General features: G+C 35.0%; 1 protein-coding gene across 30 annotated transcripts in view; it reads left to right on the plus strand.

Moving 5' to 3' along the window:
- The first annotated feature begins 5,521 nt into the window (after positions 1 to 5,521).
- TMEM232 (transmembrane protein 232) overlaps positions 5,522 to 23,043 on the plus strand; it is a 182,592-nt gene continuing 165,070 nt past the window's right edge. For 9 of the 30 annotated variants that reach the window (XM_070569549.1, XM_070569567.1, XM_070569556.1 and 6 more), the window contains exons 1-3: positions 5,522 to 5,663; positions 6,618 to 6,737; positions 21,997 to 22,129. In XM_070569549.1, the coding sequence (XP_070425650.1) occupies positions 22,056 to 22,129 (74 nt within the window). In that variant the 5' untranslated portion in view covers positions 5,522 to 5,663; positions 6,618 to 6,737; positions 21,997 to 22,055. Of the gene's footprint in view, positions 5,965 to 6,617; positions 6,738 to 9,296; positions 9,362 to 21,996; positions 22,130 to 23,043 lie in introns of all 30 variants that reach the window. The other 21 variants (XM_070569550.1, XM_070569569.1, XM_070569558.1 and 18 more) reach the window with 9 other exon arrangements.

Below are 23,043 nucleotides of genomic sequence, written 5' to 3' on the forward strand. Positions count from 1 at the left end.
TAGGGCAAGACTAGTTAATTTCACCATATAAAATTTAAGTTTGTACATCGTAAACAAAAAAGGAAAAACATAGCAATCAAAATTCAGACATATCACAAAGTGAGAAAAATTACATTTTAACATGATTTAGACAATGAATCACTTTATTGTGTGAAAAAGAGCTCTTAATACATAAGGGAAAATCAGTAGAAATACAAACAAAGGACATGAGGCAATTCATAAAAAAAGCAATGAAAATGGATAATAGTTGTATGAAAATATCTGCCCTCTAACAATTGAAGAAAGGCAAATTTAAATAACTATCTTTCCTCTATGAAAATGACAATGTTTAAAAGGGAAATATACATTGTCATGCAAGGTGAGAGCAAAGTAGCTCTCATTCTTTTCTGGAGTGGTGTAAAATATAACAACTTTTTCATGCAAGGCAGTTTGGCAATACGTATCAAAAACCGTAAAAATGATTGTATTGTATCTTTTGACTCCTAAATCTTAGGAAACAAATATAGGGTGTGTATATTTACTTATGCACATGTTCATGACATAATTACTCATAATAGGAAAAATTGTCAGAATTATAAATATCAATTATAATTCATTAATTATTAAAATGGTACATCCATATGATCTTTTAATCAAAACATATTTACTGATCACCTACCTGTGCCAGGTACTGTTCTAAATAATGAAGATAGAGTGATAACTAAGCCAGAGGAAGTCCCTACATTGTTGAAACTGACATTCTTGTTTGGAGACAACAGATTAATATAGCATGTCAAATAATGAAACAAACATACAATGCAATGTCAGATGATGACATTGACACGTATCACATAAAAAAAGATTAAATGATGGAGTTTTTAGATTGGGTGGTCAAGAAAGTCCTCTGAGGAATTGATTTTTAAACAGACCTAAATGAAGTGAGGGAGTGAGCCATGTATGAACATCTGGGAGAAAAATTTTCAAGACAGACCTAAGTATGAGGTCCTGATGACAAGGTAGATAGCCAGTGAGCAAGGGCTCACTGAGAGCTGAAAGGAGGGTAGGGGCCAAATTTTGCAGGGCCCTGTGGGTGATGGACAAGAATTTAGTTTTTTTTAAGAGTAGAAAAGTGAGGTGACCTTAATGTTGTTTTAGAAGGGTCAACCTGAATTCTGTATGGGGCAAAGATGGAAGCCTCCTCTACTTAGTAGGCCATTGCAAGCTGCTGAGGCAAATGATAGTAGTAATTTGATCTAGAGTGATAGTGGCTATGGAGATGAGAAGAGCTAGAGTCAGCATGTTTAAAGATTACGTTAGAGATGGACATTAAATGACAAGTGAAAATGTTCATGTTAAGTTAAAAATATGTACACTATGATTTCATTCTTGTAAAAATAATAGTAAAGATACACAATAAAAGGGTATATGCCAAAATGATAAATTATGTTATATCTGGGTGTAGGTTTGAATATGTTTTATTTTTTTCACTTTTCATTTTCTAATTGTTGTAAAATAGGGTTTTTTTTTGTTTTTGCTAAGAATAAAAATTACTTTAGAAAAAAATCAGTAGAATAGATTAAATTATGGGACACAGCAATAAAGATCTTTCTAGATTACTAAATCTGTCCATAGCATTTAATCAGCAGTCTCTAGAGCACTATCAACGTTCTGCCATCCTATATTTCTTCAAAATCTTTCCAAAATAGTTGCTGAAGTGGTCCAGAGTGTTTAGCTTCAAACTAGTTTGAGAAACTCATAATACAGAAATTAAAATCTGTAATTCTAACATTTAAAAAAGAGTGACCAGTATGCATTATATGAGAATAACAGTATAATATTTCTAGTAGTTATCTGTTGTGGCATAAATTATCCTTAAATAAAGCAGCCTAAAGCAATATTTATTATCTCAGTTTCTGTAGTTCAAGAATTTGAGAGTGGCTTAGATTTGTGGTTCTGGCTCAGGGTCTCTCATGAAGTTTCAGTCAAGACTTCAACTTGAGGTGTGGTCATTTTAGACTCACTGGGTTTGACTGGGACTGGAGGATCCACTTTCAAGATATCTCACTGAGCTAATTGTGGAAAGAATGCTTCCTTTTCTTGCCGGTTTGCTGTCAGGAGGTCTCAATTCCTTGCTATTTGGAGCTCTCCATAGAATGTCGTGAATGTCCTCATGACATGACAGTTGGCTTCTTCCCAGAGCAAATGATCCAAGAGAGATAGCAAGGAGGAAGCCACACTGTCGTTTTTTTTTTTTTTTTTCCTTGTCTTTGTTTTGTTTTGTTTTCTTTTCTTTGAGGAAGATTAACCCTGAGCTAACTACTGCCAGTCCTCCTCTTTTTTTGCTGAGGAAGCCTGGCCCTGAGCCAACATCCATGCCCATCTTCCTCTAGTTTATATGTGGTACGCCCACCACAGCATGGCGTGCCAAGCGGTGCCATGTCTGCAACCGGGATCCCAACCGGCGAACCCTGAGCCGCCGCGGAACGTGCACACTTAACCGCTGCGACCCGGGCCGGCCTCCACACTGTCTTTTATGACCTAATCCCAGCTCATCGCTTCTACCACATTCTATTCTCTAGAAGTGAGTCAGTAAATCTGACCCCACACTCAGGGGGAAGAGATTTGGCTCCATCTTTAGAAGGGAGGATTATCAGACAATCTGTGTTCATATTTTAAAATCACCACAATTAAACCATTACATCACAATTAATGGATAGAAAATATTGTAGGCACCAAAAATTAATAATTAGGATTTTCACACAATTATTAACAGAATGATATAGATTAAATTTTTGACCTTTTTCTTGAGCAGACTTGAAGGATTAGTTTTATTTGAAAAGAATCATATGATAAAAATATTGATAATCATGAAATAGTTTAATAAATATTTTTAAAAGTCCAGTCATTATTCAGTTAGACTGGAGTCAAAATACAAATGAAGAATAGTAAACTATTTTGACAGGTTTCAAGAGTTGGCACAGAATGATATGCCCTGCTAAACAAAAGTAGAGAATAAGCAGATCACTCATTTATATTAATATTTTACTCAGAAATTCTGACAATGAATTCAGCTCACAGGATAAAATAAAATCGTCTACATTTTTATTCAAGAATTCACCCAGCAGTATTTATTTAGCACTTACTACATGCAAGTCTCTGTATTAGGTACTGGGATGCAACTATATACCATTTTCAAGGATGGAATTTTAAAATATTTAAAATATTTTATTTCTAAAATATATATGGACCAATAAACAGTTTTCACAGTAAGTTTTAATATGTAGGAACCAAATCCCTCTACATTTGCTTCTTTTTCATAATTTTCTTGGCTAATCTGCCATTTATTCTTCCAAATGAATTTTAAAACCATCTCATTCTTCACTCTCACTCTCCTGAAAACACACAGACACACACAGACACACACATACTTTGGGCTTTGAAATATATTTGCATACAATTTATATGGTAACCTTAAGAGGTTAGATTTTTTTTTTCACTCTGTGAAATATTTCCTTCAAGGATTCATGGTTTTCTATTTCCTGTGATCTAGGTTTATGCCACTAAGTGTTCTCTTCCAAAAATATCTTCTGTATCTCTGTTGAGATCTGTCATTTAGTGTAGAGTGTGAGCTGAGAATCTAACTGAATCCTCCCCTGCACACACAATAGTGGAACATTTTTACTTTACACTCCTTTATGAAAATTGAGAAATGTCCCCACTGCTTTCTCACACTTCATTATTTTAACTTGAATTATAAAAGCTATAAATCTATCATCTCTTTCAAAACATTTTCTGCCATTTCATTTGATGGCCAAGGGCAAACTGTTTAGGTACATCTAGTTTCAGAGCTCAACATCAATTCTTTCCAGTCACGACTTCCACAATTTTGAGTTCTTAGTTTTGATTAATGTCTAAGTGATCTGCTTTTGAGTGGTTTAATCTTAAAGCGTAGCAGGAGTAGGGGAAGAATTTGTAAATTCTGCCTTATATAAATCTGTCCTTTTGTTGTCTTCTCTATAGAATTCACGGGTGGCTACTTTTTTCTCTAAACGCTCTGTAGAATCAATGGATTTTCATATCATGGGGAAGAATTTTTTGGCTAACCTGCTTTTTATTCCTTTGTGAGTAGCTTGTTTAACAGCTTGAATTTTTTATGCTTTTAACATTTTTTTCTAGATTTCTTGAAGTCAATTTTAAATAAAACCCACCGAGCTATTTTTAAGTGCAGCAGTCTTTCCATATTTGTTTTATTTGGAATATGATAAGCAGTCAATTTCCTGTCTCATCATTTTTTTTTTTGATCAAAGAAGTTTTGTTCTTCCAACTAATTTTTAAAGATAAATTTTATATTTTTTAAGGATAAATATTATTTATATTTTTCTTCTCTCTTTTATAGGTTGTCTCAATTTCACTTTTGTTCTTACGCTCAACCTACTGACCTATTAGGAGAGTGTGTTTTGACAAAGCCTGGGATTAGATATTATAAATTTTGTTTTTTTTAAACTTTATTTTAAAAAATTTATTAATTAAAGTTTTTATTATTAATTTTTATGAGGAGTTTTAGGTTCAGAAAAATTAAGAGGAAAGTACAGAGTTTTCCCATATACTCCCTACCCCCACACATGCATAGCCTCCCCCATTATCAATATCCTCAACCTGAGTGGGACATTTATTACAACTGATGAATTTACATTGACATATCATGATCACCCAAGTCCACAGCTTATATTAGAGTTCACTCTTGATGTTATACATTCTATGGGTTTGGATCTATAATTTCTGTTTTAAATAGCAAAATGTCTAAAAAAAATCAAAAGACTTATTTGGTTCTTATTATGAACAGAAATAATTCAGGATTGATGTATTTCAAGTTTACATCAATTAAGTTCTCTTTTAAAGTTCTTAATTTTTTAAGCCAATTTATTTCACCAGGACAATCCCTGTACATTAACTTTGAATTTAATTAGAGTTACTCTTCCATACAGTAAAACACTTGTGAACTTTGTAGAATATTTGAAGTTGCTCGCCCATTGGTAGACAGAGGAATTTCACAAGGATTTAAATTAGATAATTTTATTGGATACTATATTTAAAAACAGGCAATCTTTTATGTTTAAATTCTCCCCCTTGTGGTTAGTACGTACAAAACACTTTCTATGCTTTGTTTACCCATTATCCTAATTGCGGAGGACACTGGCGGGTCTACATCTTCTATGTAAAACGAGCTTACAAACAGCAGTCTGATGAAAAGACATAGCTACCTCTGGATAGCAAGCATGTTGTTTTTATTTTTATTTTTTAATTTAGATTGGGGGGAGGGGCGAGGCTTTGGAGGAGGCGTTTAGACATTCAGGGGGCACTGACGCGCGGCCGAGTCGCTTCTCTTCGCAGCTCCTGGCCGGATATGCAACGTACGTACAGTATGTAGAAAGAACCATTGCTAACTGCTTTATGATTGTATTTTAAAGCTAATAAAGGTCTTTTACACGTCTTTGCATCTATTCATTCGAAACTAAACACAAATATGGTGAAGGCGGGGAAGGGAAGGCGGAATTGCATTTACAGGTCCTGGTTGGCTAAGCCCTGGTCAGGAGACTCTAAAAGAACAACCTTCCGGCTCTAAGAGCGCCTCCCACGGCGTCCTTAGCAACCGGTCTCGGTCCCCAGCGACCCTGCGTGCCGCGGTGAGTGATTACTAGGTCCTGGTTCTGATGACTTGAGCGGTTTTTGCCACATTCACCATCCCGAGGCCGCCGGGAGACCCACAAAGATCCACAAATGGGAGCACTAAGCCTTCTTTCTTTGGGGTCCGTAGCTCTGGCTGTTAGAATCCTCTAATAACGCAGGCGCCATCCTGGCCCCTCCTAAGAATCTAAGCGGTCTAGTGTGGAAACACTCCTGTGAAGGCGTGAAGGGAGAAGGTGGGGGATCAACCACTAGGTCATTGGATAGGGAAATAGCTCTTTGCTGGGAAGACGAAAGGTGGTAGGAGAACCTTCCTATTGCTATCAATGAGGGAATTCTTTCAATTTTCTGTGTCTCGCTTGCCGTCTGGCAAATCTTAATTCAGAAGTCCGCTTGCCTCGCTGGATGGTTTCCAAGTCCTTCCATGCTCAGTGAAATTGCAGTCCCCTTCTTCTTCTTCTTTTTTTTTTTTGTATGCAGACTATTTTGGACTTCAAAAGAGAAAGTTCAAAAATTTGGATAAGTGTGTGGGGGGATGGGGCGGAGGGGTGGGGGGAAGTGCCTTGAGGTTGTGAAATAAAAGGATTTTTAAAGGCAATTAATCTTGAGGAAAGGGTGCAAGTTTCCATTAGGAAAAAATTCTAGGAAGGGGAAAGGTGATGGTAGGATTCCCTTATGTACCTTATCTCAATAATATGTCTGAATGGATTCTTTCTTTTTGGTGGTCTTTGGTGAAATTATCCTTTGCTCTTTAAGGTTATAGCTAAATCTTGTATTCCCTAAAGCATGTTACCTATCCAAAGTCTTGTTATAATCTTAATAGCATCTAGTGTCTCAGAAATTGTTTTTTAAAGGGTACTTTTCCAACCTTGTTTTAACTGGGGCTTAAAAAAATACATTAGAGATTAATGTTAAAAACTTTTTTTTCTTTTAAATTCTGGATGTATGCTAAGCTGCAGATGAACCGCCCAGCACCCAGCCAGCTTGCTGGAGGCACTTCATGAGCTGAAACATCTCTCTTCAATGTGTAAACAGTCTTTGTTTTGATACTGCTCATAAATTTTAGGTTCAAGGTGAGTATCAGATTTTTATTTCACTAAGAACTATTCTGTATGAACCCTTCTGATCTTGATGAGTAATGCTATATTCTTATTGAACATCTTATTCATTATCAGAATCATTGATTATCTTGATTAATTTGGTAAGTGTTCCTTTCTTGAAGTTCATTATTCATCCAGAGCCCCTAGTAAAGTGCCTGGTCATGATGAATGCTTAGTAAATAGTTATAGTACTATCAATTAGAATTTCCCAAAATGGGTTGTGCACCTGATTCTGGAAATAGTGTTCTAAAGGTTTCTTGGTCAAATTTAGGAAAAGCTATAATTATACTGCTACTCAGTGAGATTTGCAATGCATAGGACCATATTAACATCTCTGAGAAGTCTTACAGTATGCAAACCTATTTAATTTTGTCGAGTGCAATGTTTTCCAAACTTATTTCAGGAGAAAAAGCTTTTAGGAGGTAATTACATCCTAAGAATCTATATTCCATGACACGCATTTTGGGAATTACTAAACTAAACACTGTACTCTTTATTTTTGCTTATATTTCCATAAAACCAAATGGATTCATTTCTTTACAATGTAAAACTATATTTACAGATGACATGATGTTGTACATAGAAAATGCTAAGGAATCCATTAATAGACTATTATATCTAATAAAAAAGTTCAGCAAGGTTGCAGTATACAAGATCAATATACAAATATCAGTTTTATTTCTATACAATAGCAATTAGCAAACTGAAGAGGAAATAAATTAAGAAAAACTCCATTTACAATAGCATTAAAAAGAATAAAATACTTAGGAATAAATTTAACAAAAGTTCAAAACTTATACTCTGAAAATTACGAAACACTGTTGAAAGAGGTTAAAGAAGACTGAAATAAATGGAAAGACATCACATGGTCATGAGTAAGAACACCTGATATTGTTAAAATGGCAGTGTCCCCAGATTGAGCTACAGAGTCAGTCCATCCCTATGAAATCCTAGTTAATCTCTTTGCAGAAATTGACAAGCTGATCCTAAAATTCATATGGCAAGTCTACCTAGGGACCTGGAATAGATAAAACAATCTCGAAAAAGAAATACAAAGTTGGAAAACTCACATTTTTCAATTTCAAAAATTACTACTAAACTGCAGTAATCAAGACAATGTGGCACAGGCCTGAAGACAGACATATGGATCAATACAATAGAATTGAGAATCCGGAAATAAACTCACATTTATGGTAAATTGACTTTTGACAAGGGTGCTAAAATAATTCAACGGGGGAAAGAAAATCTTTCTAATAAACAGTTCTGGGACAACTGGATATCCTTCTGCAAAAGAATGAAGTTAGAACTCTGCCTCATACTGTATATAATAATTAACTCAAATGGATCAAAGACCTAAATGTAAGAGCTAAAACTAAACCCTTAGAATTCTTGTGGCTTTGATTCAGGCAATGATTTCTTAGATATGGCAGCAAAAGCACATACAACCAAAGAAAAAATAGACCCAATGGACTTCATGAAAATTATAAACATTAGTGGAGCCTGCCCTGTGGTGCAGTGGTTAAGTTCATGGGTTTCACTTCGGCAGCCCAGGTTCGCTGGTTCAGATCCCGGGTGCGGACCTATGCAACACTTGGCAAGCCATGCTGTGGCAGGCTTCCCACATATAAAGTAGAGGAAGATGGGCACGGATTTTAGCTCAGGGCCAGTCTTCCTCAGCAAAAAGAGGAGGCTTGGCAGCAGATGTTAGCTCAGGGCTAAACTTCCTCAACAACAACAAAATATATATATATATATGTATATATATATATACATTAGTGCTTCAAAGAACACTATCAAGGAAGTGAAAAGACAACCCATAGAATGAGAGGAAATTTTTGCAAATCATACATCCGATAAGGGATTTGTATCTAGAACATATAAAAACCGTTACAACTCAATAATAAAAAGCCCAATTAAAAATGGACAAAGGATCTGAATAGACATTTCTTCAAAGGAGATATACAGATGGCTAAGAAGCACATGAAAAGATGTTCAATATTATTAGCCATCAGGGAAATTCAAAGCAAAACCACTTCATATCTGTTTGTATATCTGTAATCAAGAAGACAGGTAATAAGCGTTGGTGAGGATGTGGAGAAACTGGAGCCCTTGTTCACTACTGGCGAGAATGCAAAATAATGCAACCACTTTGGAAAACAATCTGGCAGTTCCTCAAATGGTTAAACAGAGTTACCAAATGGTTCAGCAGTTCCACTCCGGGGAATATCCTCAAGAGAATTGGAAATATATGTCCACACATAAATTTGTATATGATATCAATGGCATCATTAAGACTGAACTCATTCAGATCGTCTTGGATTCTTGGATCTCTGGGGCAGCTAGCCCACAGTTAGGACAAGTTTATATTTTTGTTTGTAGAACATAAAATTTCATGGCCACACGTGTTTATGGCTGATGTTACATTGTGTGTGTGTATGTGCGGTGGGAGAACAAATACTGAAACATTATTTTTTACAAGAAGTGAAGGAGAGAATATAAAGAGCAGTTGTCTGAGAAGAATAAATTCTACAGTTTTCTTCTAGTACATGTTGCCTGTAACAACTTCACGCACCTGGTATGAAGTTGTCATTCAGCCGGTAGGTCATCCAGCTACTTCTCTGGCTATTCATACTTCCTTGTTTGCTTAGTGATGCATAGACAAATTGTGTATATCCTTCATATGCTGTAGACATTGACGTTTTCTAATTACTGCCAAGTTTTTCCTATTAGTACTGTAAGAACAGCCAACCAACGCTTAGCGTCCTTAAAACCTGTGGGCTCCTTTCCTCAGCCATGGTTAATGTTCTTCTAGGACATAGCACCAGTACCGAACTGTTTCCTCAGGTTCAGGACTAAGATTCTCATCAGATATCACCTTAGAATATTCATCAATGTAATTTCCAGCAGAAATTTTTTCATGAAAATATTCAGATGTTTTATACCATGAAGCTTCTTAAATTTCTATAGCCAATCTTCTGAATATTCACACTCACATTCAATGTTCAGTTCCTCATGGTCAATTCTACCTTGTTTTGTGATCCATAAATCAGTCATTTCCTTTATTTGGACAGTTTAGCATCATCTATATTTATTGGTCATTTGCATTTACTCTTCATAGTTTTGCTGGTTTTTCAACCCTCTCGATCCAAAATTTGTCTTTCTTCAGCTTAGGGAAATTTAGTTTCATTATTTCTTTGATTAATATTTTTTCTCTGATTTCTTTGCTCTTTCAGGAACGACCTAAAGATTTTGATTTATGCTTGCTTTAAATTAAAAAAAGAACAATTAAAGACCACCATATTATTTGATGGTTTGAGGCTGAAAGAATTCAATGGTGTCAAGTACTTTCAAATTTTAAGTATTTTGCTTATTAGGTAAAGATATTTATATTCTTTGAACTCAGAGCCAAAATAGACAAAGAATTCTACTAAGAATGGAATTATCTTTTAAGAATAGAATTATCTATTAAAAATATAATATCTTGTTCATATTTAAATTTAAATTTGACTATTCTCTAGGTCTTATCATACATTTATAAAATGTGATATTGATCAAATATTTTTCTTGGGCAATTTTTTCCCTCTAAAATCACCTGGAGTCCCATCGTGGAATTCAGCATCTTGAAATGCGAAAAAACTGTTGGCTTACAGGCCAGTCCTTTTTCTCTAGATTATAATTTCTTGAGGAGAGGGAACATATTTTACTTATCTTCACATCTCTAAAGCATAGGAACCTCAAACATCATTAGTGCTTTTATTTTTGTGAAAAATGAACCAAATTGAATTTCCTAAATGACAACCGCTTAAAATGAGTAACATGGGTAATTTTTGGTACTGCTAAATATAAAATGGTCAAAAACATTTTTTTTTATTTCTAGCGTATATATAGTGTGTGTGCATAGTTTTCTTTATTTCATATTGTATGTTGTGTTGCAAATAAATAAAAAATACTAGTGCACAGCACAAACCCAATAAAAGAACTCATAGACAATTACATCCACTTCTGCAATTCCTTTACAAACTATTCATCACGTTAGTAGTTTGCAGCAAAGCCAAATGGCCTCCTAAGGTGAGTGTGAACCTAACTAAAGATGTGAACTGAGGCAAGCTCAAGTTAACAAAAATTGAGTTTATTGGGGAATGGCAGAGGAATTGCAATTTGGAAAACACAAACTGTAGCAAGCTACAGGCGAGTCCACTGAAGGTCTGAGGACAACTATATTTATGGGCAAGGAATGCAAAGAGCAGGGAAGTCCAGCCAGAGTCCAAGCAGTAAGTTCATTGTCTTGAGGATGGGGAAAGGTTCTTGGTAAATGGTAATAGTTCCTGTTTAAACTTTAATGGTACTTTCTAGTTCATTTTCCTTGTTGTCCAAGGGTTACTAAATCACCTCTAAATACTTTAAACACTGCAGTTTTTCCTGTTTTGAATATTGCTATTTCATGTTGATTATGGATTACATTTATACTTATTATTTCTGGAAAAAATGCCAATTATTTTATTTACTACTACAAAGTTAAAATGCATGTAGTAGTTATGAATCATAGTTGATGGACTTATAGATGCAGGAAATATTTCTGTGCTTTCTTTAAATTGACTGTGTATATTCCAAGCCTCTGTTTTGCTGACTGGTTGGATATTCGGTCTTAGTTTTTATTAGGCCTGCCCCTGCCCTGGGGTTATACAAAGATCCTGGATGCTTATGCATGACAAAGCATTGGAAGGCATCATGGGACATTGGGTCAGTTGTCACATCTATAGGGTCTTCTCTGTTTTGGCATTTCTCTTCTGGGCCACAACAATCCAAGAGAAGATTTTTATGCCTCTGCTATGCTATGGGGTCCAATCTCTCAAGATGCGGGACCAGATATTTCTTCTGTGATTCTGTCACCTCCAGGGGATGCTGCTATAACAGAGGAGATGGTTCTGAATGACTGTGTTACCATCCAGTCTCAGGAAACATCTCTCTCTACAATGCCAGTAGCTGTTTTCCTCCTCACAAGGCACTCAGTGTCATCTCTTAGCTTAGTTTTTTGTTTTTATTTTTTGAAGACTGGGAGGATCCAGTGGCTTCAGGCAGCTCAGCTTTCTGCCTTGGAGAAATTCAGGCAAGAAAGGAAGAAGGCCTTATATCTCCTCAGAATCGAGAAGTACAAACCAAAAGGGAGAAGAGTTCTTAAAAAATACATATAAAGCCTGTGTGTATGTATGTATCTATATCTCTATCTGTCTTGCTCCCTCTCTCTATGTATAGCTCTTTAGAATTGAGAAGTACAAATCAATAGGGAGAGGAATTCTTAAAATATATATATAAAACCTTCATACTTAAGGGGCATCAATGAGGCTCCATCACTTATACTTCTCTTTTACAAACTAAACATTTTAGTCTTCTAGCTATTTCCAAAAGGGACATGGTTTTATATTTCCTCACTTTTCCCCTCATACCACGAGGTAAAATAGTCCAGTTGATGTTTTATAAGTGTAGGACCCCAAAACGGATGAGGTAATCTAGTTTCCAACATATTTTACACAAAAGGTTTGCCATGAAGATTTATAACTGATACATATAGTTTAAATTTGTGATGGCAAATAAAATAATTATCTATTTCTTTAAAAACACAATAGATACAAATGTAAACCATACACTCAAACTTTATGCTGCGACAATCTGAATAGTCCCTATGCTGAGTTTGGAGTTTTTTGTTGGCAGTAGGCCTGTGTTAAAGGATCTTAAACAAGGGGGTGGGGCCTGGGGGACGAGTGAAATGATCAGGAGGTTTGTGTTTGGAAAAGCGGCCCTGGCAGTCTGTAAAAGATAAGACTACAAGAAGAGAGATAAGAAGGAGACTGGGAGATAAGAAGTTACTGTAGTAATTGAGGACAAGGATAATGGCATCCTGACTTAGGAGAACGGCTGAAGGGATGAAAAGGAGACTGATTAACAGAGTTCCTTTGAAGATGGGAACCAATGGCACATAGCGACCAATAGTGCCTCCCCAACAATGAGATGCTGCGTGAGCTGGTGAACAACCTGAAGCAAGGTGAGGCCTGACAATGACCATGAAAGGAAGATTTAGATAGAGCCTTGGTTTCTTATGACCATGAAGCTGCCAAACAGACCCTGAATTGCCTAGCTTTGGATTTAAAAAAATTTTTTTGACACCAGAGAGAAATGTACTTCTATCTTGTCTGAGCTATTGTCAATTTTTACTTCTGTTATATGTTACTAAACCTAATTCTAATACAGTATATTCTCTAATAATTTTATTTTTATTGAGGTAAAATTTGCATGCAGTGAAATGCACAAATGTTCATTGTACAGTTCAGTGAGTATTCTGGGTGTCTGTTGCTGGTAACAACTACCTTAAAACTTAGTGGCTTAAATAATTTTTTATACACTCTCATGGTTCTGGAGTTGATTGTATGCAGCTGGGTAATTCTCATTTTGGTCTCTCCTGTGATTTCAGTTAGATGTCAGCTGAGGCTCTAGTCATTTGAAGGCTTGACTGGGTTGGACAACCATAATGTCTCACTCACGTGGCTGGCCGTTGCTGCTTGCTGTCACCTGGAAGCCTGGCTGGGTGCTCAGCTAAAGCTATCTACCAGAGCCCTTATACATGGCTTTCCATGTGATGTTGGCCTCTCAGCGTGGTGGCTAGACTCTGAGAGAACATCTCAAGAGACTTAAGAGAAACTGTAAGGTTTTTTTTTTTTTAAGAAGATGGTTAGCCCTGAGCTAACATCCGCTGCCAATTCTCCTATTTTTGCTGAGGAAGACTGGCCCTGAGCTAACATCTGTGCCCATCTTCATCCATCTCGTATGTGGGACACCTGCCACAGTATGACTTGATAAGCAGTGCATAGGTCTGCACTTAGGATCCCAGCTGGTGAACCCCAGGCCACTGAAGCAGAATGTGTGAACTTAACTGCTGCACCACTGGGCTGGCCCTGTAAGGCTTTTTCTTTTTCTTTTTAAGATTGGCACCTGAGCTAACAACTGTTGCCAATCTTTTTTACTTTTTCTGCTTTTTCTCCCCAAATCCCCCCAGTACATAGTTATATATTTTAGTTGTGGGTCCCACTAGCTGTGGCATGTGGTACACTGCCTCAACGTGGCCAGATGAGTGGTGCCATGTCTGTGCCCAGGATCCAAACCAGCAAAATCCTGGGCCACCAAAGCGGAGTGCATGAACTCAACCACTCGGCCACGGGGCTGGCCCCCAGGATTTTTTTTATAGTATAGCTTCCTATATCTCAGAGTGTTACTTCTGCCACATCCTATCAGTCAAGAAGGTCACTAAGTTAAGCCCAGATTCATGGGGAGAGTGAATTAGACTCCATCTTTTGTGGAGGAGTGGTAAGGCCACATTGCAGAACAGCATATAGTATGAGAGACATTGTTGCACCATTTTGAAAAATGAAATTTGCTACAATGAGTTTTGATACATATATACACTAACGTACCACCCCCAATATATAACATTTCCAACATGCCACCTTCTGTTCAATCACTGCTCCAGCCCCAACCCCCATCTTCCCATAGATCATCAGTAGGTCGTAGTTTTGCCTGCTCTTGAGCTTCATATGTATGGAATCATATAGTAAGTACACTTTTGTGTTTAGCTTCTTTCACTCAATGTAATATTTTTCATTGAATGTATTATTTTTGTTGTATGTAGCAGTAGTTTGTTTTTTATTGCTGAGAAGAATCCTGGTATATAAACATATGACAATTTGTTTTTCCATTCTCTTACTGATGGATGTTTGGGTTATTTCCACTTTGGGTCTGTTATGAATAAGACTGCTATATACATTCTTGTACATGCCTTTTTGTGACAATGTTTTCATTTCTTTTGGAATGAAATTTCTGGGTCAAGGGGTAGGTATACAATTAACTTTCTAAGGTACAAATTGATTTCCAAAGTGGTTATAGCTTATTTTCACTCCTATCAGCAATGTATGAGAGTTCCATTGCTCCACACCTCACAAAACTTGGTATTGTTAGGTTTAAAAAAAATGTTAGCCACTCTGGTTTAGAGTGAAATAGTATTTAGCTGTGGTTCTAATTTGAATTTTCATGAAGACAATGATTTTGAACATATTGGCTTTGTTGATCTTCTCTCTCAGATTTTGTTCTGTATATCATTGATTTCTGTTCTTAAAAATTCTCTTCCAATTTTTTGGCAGTATGTCTTGCTGTTAGTTTTCTCATCTTTTTGTGTTAGCTAATTTTTACCTTTTCATTGTTTTTAGGTAAGTGTTTAATATTTACTTCTAGGTGCCACTTTTGTTGCACTTCACAAATTTTTACATGTAACTTTTTTATCATTTAGTTCTAACTACCTTTGAAATTCCATTGTTATTTCTTATTTTTTCTCCTTTTTTTATTGAGCTAACATTGGTTTATAACATATAAATTTCAGGTGTACATCATTATATTTCTGTGTAGACTACATTACATTAACCATTCAAAGAGTAATTACCATCCATCACCATACACATGTGCACAGGAACCCCTTCACCCTCCTCCCTTCCTCTTCCTCTCTAGTAACCACCAATCTAATCTCTGTATATATGTGTTTGTTATTGTTTTTATCTTCTATTTATGAGTGAGTGAGATCATAGGGTATTTGACTTTCTCCCTCTGACTTATTTCACTTAGCATAATACCCTCAAGGTCCATCCATGTTGTTGCAAATGGCAAGATTTCATCCTTTTTTGTAGCTGAGTAATATTCTGTTGTGTATATATACCACATCTGCTTTATCCGTTTGCCCCTTGATGGACACTTAGATTGTTTCCAAGCCTTTTCTTTTTTGATCCACAGCTGACTTAGAATTGGGTTTTCTTTTTTTTTTCCTTCTTCTTCTCCCCAAAGCCCCCCAGTGCATAGCTGTACACTCTAGCTGTAGGTCCTTCTAGTTGTGCTATGTGGGACGCCACCTCAGCATGGCCTGATGAGCGGTGCCATGTCAGTGCCCAGGATCCAAACTGGCAAAACCCTGGGCCCTGACCGAAGCGGAGCGTGCAAACTTAACCACTCGGCCACGAGCTGGTCCCAGAATTGGGTTTTTTATTTCCCAAATATGGAGGGTTAATTTATCTTTTTATTATAAGTTTCTGACTTAAGTGTGTTTTGATGTCAGGGAATATAATCTATTGGTGTAGATTACTACTCTGTAATTTGTTAAGACTTGCTTTCTAGGCTAGAATGTGAACAATTTTTAGAAATTGTACTTGTGTGCTTGGGAAGAACACATATTCTCTAATGATTGAATACAGAATTCTCTTTGTGTTCATTTGTCCATCATATTAATTGTATTGCTTAAATCTTCTGTACTTTTGCTGATTTTCTTTTTGTTGCCTACTCGATTTATTAGTAGTTAAGAAAGCATAACTCAAACTACTTTTTTACTAATTTGTTTTCTCAGAGCCATACCGACTGACTACCTACTTCTCCACCTGTATACACACCAGTTCATAATTGCCTTTCATTTTCCCAGTAGCTTAGTTCAGGGTTTTTTCTCTCGTAATTTCTTGGATTTCACATTTCCTTCTTAGTCCTACAACTTGCTTTTAAAGACAGGATCCCAAAGCCTTGTTAGTCATCTTTACTGGCACTGGAACCCATATCTCTAATTTTTTTGTATTAATTATTTATTCAGAAATATTTTTTTTAAGTGGATGTGATCTATTTTTTGTATGTTCAGAGTCTTCTGAGATTTTTATTTAGATATTTTTCAAATAAATATACTGTCCCTCTTTTCCCATGTTTACACCTTTTTTTCTTTTTTAAAATATTTTTGTTGGGTAGGACTGCCTATACAATGTTGAATAGTAGTAATACTAAAAATATTCTTGTATTGTTCTTGGCTTTTCAGATAAAACTTCTAATGTTATATCATTAATTATCATGTTTATTTTAGTTTTTCCTAGATATCGTTAATTAAATTAAGGAAAACTCCTATCCCTAGCTTGCAGAGATTTTTGTTTGTTTTTATAATCATGAATGGAAACTGGATTTAATTGAATTAGTCTTTGGCATATATAAAAACATTTCCTGCTTTTTTGCTTTAAACTCATCAATGTTATGGTCTATAATAATAGATTTTATAATATTAAACCGTCCTTGCTCTTCTAAGACTAACCCTTCTCAGTTAAAGTGAATTATTTTTTATTGGTATTGTTGGATTTGGTTTCCTTATATTTTATTTAGAATTTTGCAACCATGTTGGTAGATGATATTTCCCTACAAATTTATTTTCCCAGGCTGACCCAGATCCTTTAACCTCAGATGGTCTAAAAATTTATCTCTTTTTGTATAAGATGGTTAAGATTGCCGAAACTCTAAAAAAGCATAAAAAGTAGAATTATGGAAAACCTTAGGTAGGTATTCTGGGGAGAAACAGTGAGCATAAGAATAAAAGAAAATGACGAACTAATTTAAATAATTGTATTAGCAATTTTAAAAGCAGTTTGTATGTCTTGTTATTCTTTTGGTTGTTGTAATATTAGATATTATGTCTGTTTTTTGGTTGATTAAATGTTTAGAGATAATCTGGTATATATCACATCACTCTATCTATCAATCTATATGGTGCTATATATGGTGGCCTTGTGATTTTTAATTAAATGCTGAGAAGAAATTGATTAAATCTATGTAATTATGAATCAATACTTTAAAATACTTTAGTATAAAAAGCTTCAATCATGCAGAAAAGTTGGGAGACTAGTAAATGAATCCCCATTTACTTTTACTGCAGATTTAATGATGATCAATTATCAATTAAATACATACATTATATTAATTATATATTTTTATGTTTATTACTTAATACATTTATATGATTAATTAGAAGACTATTACACAAAGAACAAACAGTAAGTAATGATTTTTTTTACTCTCCATTTGGATAGTAAGGACCCATTATATATATATGATTTTATATATATATAGTTATATATACCATTATATATACATGTATATGTATATGTATATATAATGGTATAATGATACCATATAATCCCTATTTAGATGAGGAAAATGAGGCATCTGGAAGTTAAGTAATTTGCACAGAGACACAGATATAATCTGTGCTGGAGCCAGAATTTAAAGTAAGCTGTTGATTCCCCCACTTGCACACTTACCCACTAGACCATACAGCAGTCTGATAAAGAGACCTCGCAGAGGGAGGGACACAAGCCAAGGGAGGAGCGTCATGATAAATGAAAAAGAAGACACATTTCTGCAAGGTGATGATAGGTAGAGTCACTTACTATGGAGGGATCGGGTGAGATCAGTATGAAAAACTCTTAGTGGAATTGTCCGCCTGGAGATTACTGTCAGCCTTGGAAAGATTATCTTAGTGTTGGGATAACAGAAACTTCATTCCAGATATTGAGTTTTCTGCACTGGAATAAATTTAAGGGTAAATATTATTTAATATAAAAATCATATCCAATATAAGTAAAAGGTAAAATCAAGCTGTGTTTTTGCCCACTCAAGACAAATGTGCAAGATGAATCTGGAATCTATTTAAATTATTGAAAAACATCCCTGGAAGGTGGTAGAGAAAATGCGATTTACTGCAGACTGTCCTCTATAGTGGAATGCTGTATAAGCCAAGAGAATTAGAGCAAGCAAAGAGGTGGCTCTTAGAAATAGTTGCTGTCAAAAATAATGATGTTTTTGATCTTTCATTTCTGCATTATAGGGAAGACTTTATTTAGAAAGGAGAGTAATTCAATCTTTAAGATCAGTTTTATTCACCTAAGATTTTGTTTCCATTTCAAACCACGAATTCAGTCAGTACCATGTGTTTTGGGTACTACAGAGAATAGAAGGACATTTGAATCTTAAAGATCTATTTAAATTATAAAAAAGCTCATTTTTACATTTACATCACCTTCTGCTGATTCAGGAAAAATGACAGCTATTTCTTAACCTTAGTGTGAAAGTGAAATAATTCAACTTAACAACAACTCCATCTTAATCTCTTTACATTTAATTATTGTGATTTCCCAGCAGAATAAAAGGAATGTCTTGTATTAGATAGCAGAAAAATACAAAATTTGGCCTCATTTTAATTTTCTTTTCCTATTTTAAGGTGATTTCGGGTTACTAAAGAACATGAGATATGCCACTGTCTGTCCCCTTCTGTACAATTCACAAGTCAACATCACTGGATGTAATTGTCCTGATGAGGAATAAAATGTACAATGGTACAAATGATTTCCCCCAGTAGGTTTTAATAAATGGTCTAAAATAACTTTTTTTTAAAGATTTTATTTTTCCTTTTTCTCCCCAAAGCCCCCTAGTACATAGTTGTATATTTTTAGTTGTGGGTCCTTCTAGTTGTGGCATGTGGGATGCTGCCTCAGCGTGGCCTGATGAGTGGTACCATGTCTGCAACCAGGATCCAAATCAGCAAAGACCTGGGCCTCAGAAGTGGAGCACGCAAACTTAATCACTCAGCCATGGGGTCGGCCCACCAAAAAATACTTTTTATTAAATAATGTATTAGAAAGTGAATGTTTCAGCTCCGCTAATGATTAGTATGTGTGACTCTAGTTATATTAATACAATGCAAAAAGGACCTACTGCACATACAATAATAATAATAATTCCTTGTTGATTGCTTCAGGTTTTAAAGTCTATTGAGAAACGATGAAGAGACTTAAGACTGTGAAAAGACTGAAATGTGAAAGTTGAAAACATTTTTAGATTCTATATTATGAGGTATTTTTTTAACAGGGGGAGTCATTTTAAATCTTTTTTTGTTTGTTTGTTTATTTGCCCCACAGAGGGTTTAATTCCAACATGACTATTGGAAACATTTCTGAAGACATTCATCTTTTCTTTTTGGAAACGAGATTATTTGTGTATTGTTTCTTTTAATCTTAGTCAAAAGCAATCCTAATTAATAAAATACATTAAGTAGTATATCATAATAGTAGTCAAATAGTGGTTCACAAACTAGTGTTGGTTAAGCATAGTTACTCCCAAGATGAGTACTTCCAAGGTAAACCAGAAACTGAGAGGAAGCAAGTAGAAAGTTTTACAGCAGTTTGACGTTTTCTACCCGTCCAGTCTGGGGAAGTCTCACACCAGAGGTTTGTGGAACTTGCATGTTAGCAGATGGTGCAGACACCTACCTCTGTTTCCAGCAGATGTGATGGGTCTTTGGAAAGTAGGTTCAGGGATCAAGAGAGAATTTCTAAAATAATTAGTCTCTACCTTCTTGAAACCCCAAAACATATGACTAATCATAGTCAATTCTGTGAAGTGATCAGGAAACAGCTAAAAGCTCAAGGTCAATATGCCCAACACCTGCACGCAAAAACCAATTTGCTTTCAATTCAGTTTCTCTTCAATTATTTTTCTCACTAGGTGGTCTGTAGTTTTTCCTTTCTATTCATTTGGCATCAAATGTTTTAAATTAATTTATCTAAGAATATGTCTCACTCAAATTTGTGTTTCTAATCTCTATTTCTGAAATATGTAATGTTTTATGAATGATGGGTTTCTTTTGTCTTCTTTTGAAGACTGTGTCTTTATCTAGTGTATTTAAACCTCTTATCACCATAATTTTATATGACTCACAATAAATACTTATCAAATGTGTGACATTTATTACTGGATTTATCAAATTAACTCTTTTGAATATCTCTACATCTTTATTATCGTCATCCTGTGCTTATGTGTACTCTATGATGCATTCATGAATAATTGTTTGGAGTTATTTTCCTGAGTGCCTTTTAAGGTGGAAATGTCTAACATGATGTTGTTGCCTATTAAAAAAATTAACTCCTGAATATATTAATCCTGCTCCTGCTTGGGAAGAACTTGTATTTTCTATTAAAGTTAAGCCTGCTCTGAGTGAGGTCCTTGTATGTAGCTTAGTACAGCTGCTGACTTAAAAATACATTTGCTTTACGTTCTAATGCATGCAGATTATTAGAAGCAGACATTGCTATAAGCAAAAGCAATGGGTAATGATGTTTTGTGCTGGATACTTTCCCATTGCCCCTCCAGATCCGCTTTCCATCTTTCTCCACTCTGCCCTGCACCTTCTGGCTTCTAGTTTGGTTTAGCTAAGGGGAAGCCCATGCAGATGATTGGAGTGGAGTGAAGGAGAGTCAGATCAAAGTTTCCATTCCCCAGGCTCCCTCTGAGCAGGCAGCCTCAGACTGGTTGCATCTCTCTACCAAAGGCCAAAGATTTTTAGTAAGCACCTTCTCCAGCTATTGTTCGTTCTGGGTCCTTCTTCTCAGTCCTGAGAGTGGTAACGGTTCACCCACTTCTTGCCAGCCACTTAGAATGGCACCATCTCGGGTTTTATTTTTTTACTTGAATCAATCTGCCCACATCTTTGGAAAGAGTCTTTTTATACAGTTACCCCATTTGAGTGTGCCATCTGTTTCCTGTCAGAACCTTGACTGATATAATGATCAGTTTTAAAAATCAACTATCTTAGAAATGAAATGCAAAATAATTCCATATAAATCTGACTACTCATCTTATTACTTCATTATGCTGTTTACATACTCTGCTAAACAGGAATAGTGTGTCTTAATTTTGGTCATATACTCATAAAATGTGTTCAGATGTACTTCAAAAGGAAGTAAATCTGGATGTGAGGGCAAGCAGAGAAAGCATAATCTAAATGGCAAAAAGACAGGAGACCTAAAAAAGAAATTTACAAGTAACCTTAAAAAACAGAAAACACAGTAATCTAATAATGATCATAAGCCCTTATATAAAGCTTCCTATATGCCAGGCTCTATTCTAAGCAGTTTACATATATTGATCTATTTATTTTTACAGCAACTCTCTAAGGAGGTACTATTCCCATTGCACAGGTGAGGAAACTGAGGCACAGAGTAGTTAAGTAAATCAGATAGTCGGTTGTATCTTAGCTACTATGCTATGCTGGTTTTCAACAGTTTTGCTGATAAAACTGCTAACGTACAATAAAGACTAAATATTACATGAAAGGATAAATTTATAATAGTAACATAATAGAAAGAACTGGGATTTCAATTCAAAGTTGAGTTTGACTCCGAGGTCTGACAGTTTAAGTTTAAATTCTTCCTTAATATAATTTTGTTCTTAAGCCTGATTTTCCTTCTTCCTACCCTTTTCCCCACAAATCATGAATTTGCATGAAATGTATTATTTGGTACTGTGCATGCATTTCTGTTCTAATATAACATTTAATATTTCTCCATAGGTTTGTGATCTGTGACTATACCTGTTAACAAAGCACCTGTGATTAATAAACTTGGAGTAATGTCTTCCTTTCCTGAAACACTCTTGAGGTTTAATTTTCAAGATTTAAGGAAAACAGGGAGTAACACATCAAAGTAAGTTTGAAAGTATTTTTATTTTATTCAAGTAGTGGACCCATTTACACTGTAGAATTTAGAAAGTACAGAAAATTGTGAACAATAAAAAAAATCACCCATAATTCTATATCTAAGGATAAAAATGTCAGTTTACTATTTTTTAAATAAATACCTTAATTATTTTTAATGATCATATATTTCTAAAATTTGAATTCTACAGTATTTGTTTAAACATCGTTTTCTATAACCATATGTCTTTTAAGTTGCTATAATAATCCATAAGAGAAAGTATTTAAGAACTACTGTATTGTGAAGCATTTTAGTTATTTCTGAGTTCTTTGCTATTTCAAATTAAGCCACAATAGAATATTTTTCTGCATTTCAAATTATTTCCTTGGGATAAGGTTTCTAAAATGAAGTTACTAAATTCGAGTTTGTTGATATTTTAAAAATTGTATGTGATTTAAAAAAATTTTTAAGAACTTAAAAATAAAGAGTAGAATAGAATACATAATAAAACAAATGTTGGCATATTGTTATATTTGTTTCACGTATTTTTCGTTAATAAAGGATAGATCAACAGATAAACTTTGAGCTCTTTGACTCTGTGTTCTCCTACCTAGAATAATTGTGGCATATATCATTTCAGTTCATTTTACTACTTTAATATACATAATATAAAATTGTATTTTCCATATGAATATAAATGTAATTATACCTGACACACTTATCTGTGACTTCGTTTTTTATAAATCAATGTTCTGTTTTGAATTCAATCCGTACTGATAGTTATGTATTTTCTTCATTCATTCATTTTAGCGGCTGTGTAATTTCCCATATAATGATTTCTTATTTTACTTACCTTAATTTCCAAATTTTTGCCAATAAAATCAATGCTACAGTGAAAATCATTGTATATTTCTCCCTGTGTA

Source organism: Equus przewalskii, chromosome 13, assembly GCF_037783145.1.
Source record: "Equus przewalskii isolate Varuska chromosome 13, EquPr2, whole genome shotgun sequence".
Taxonomy (NCBI): Eukaryota; Metazoa; Chordata; class Mammalia; order Perissodactyla; family Equidae; genus Equus; species Equus przewalskii.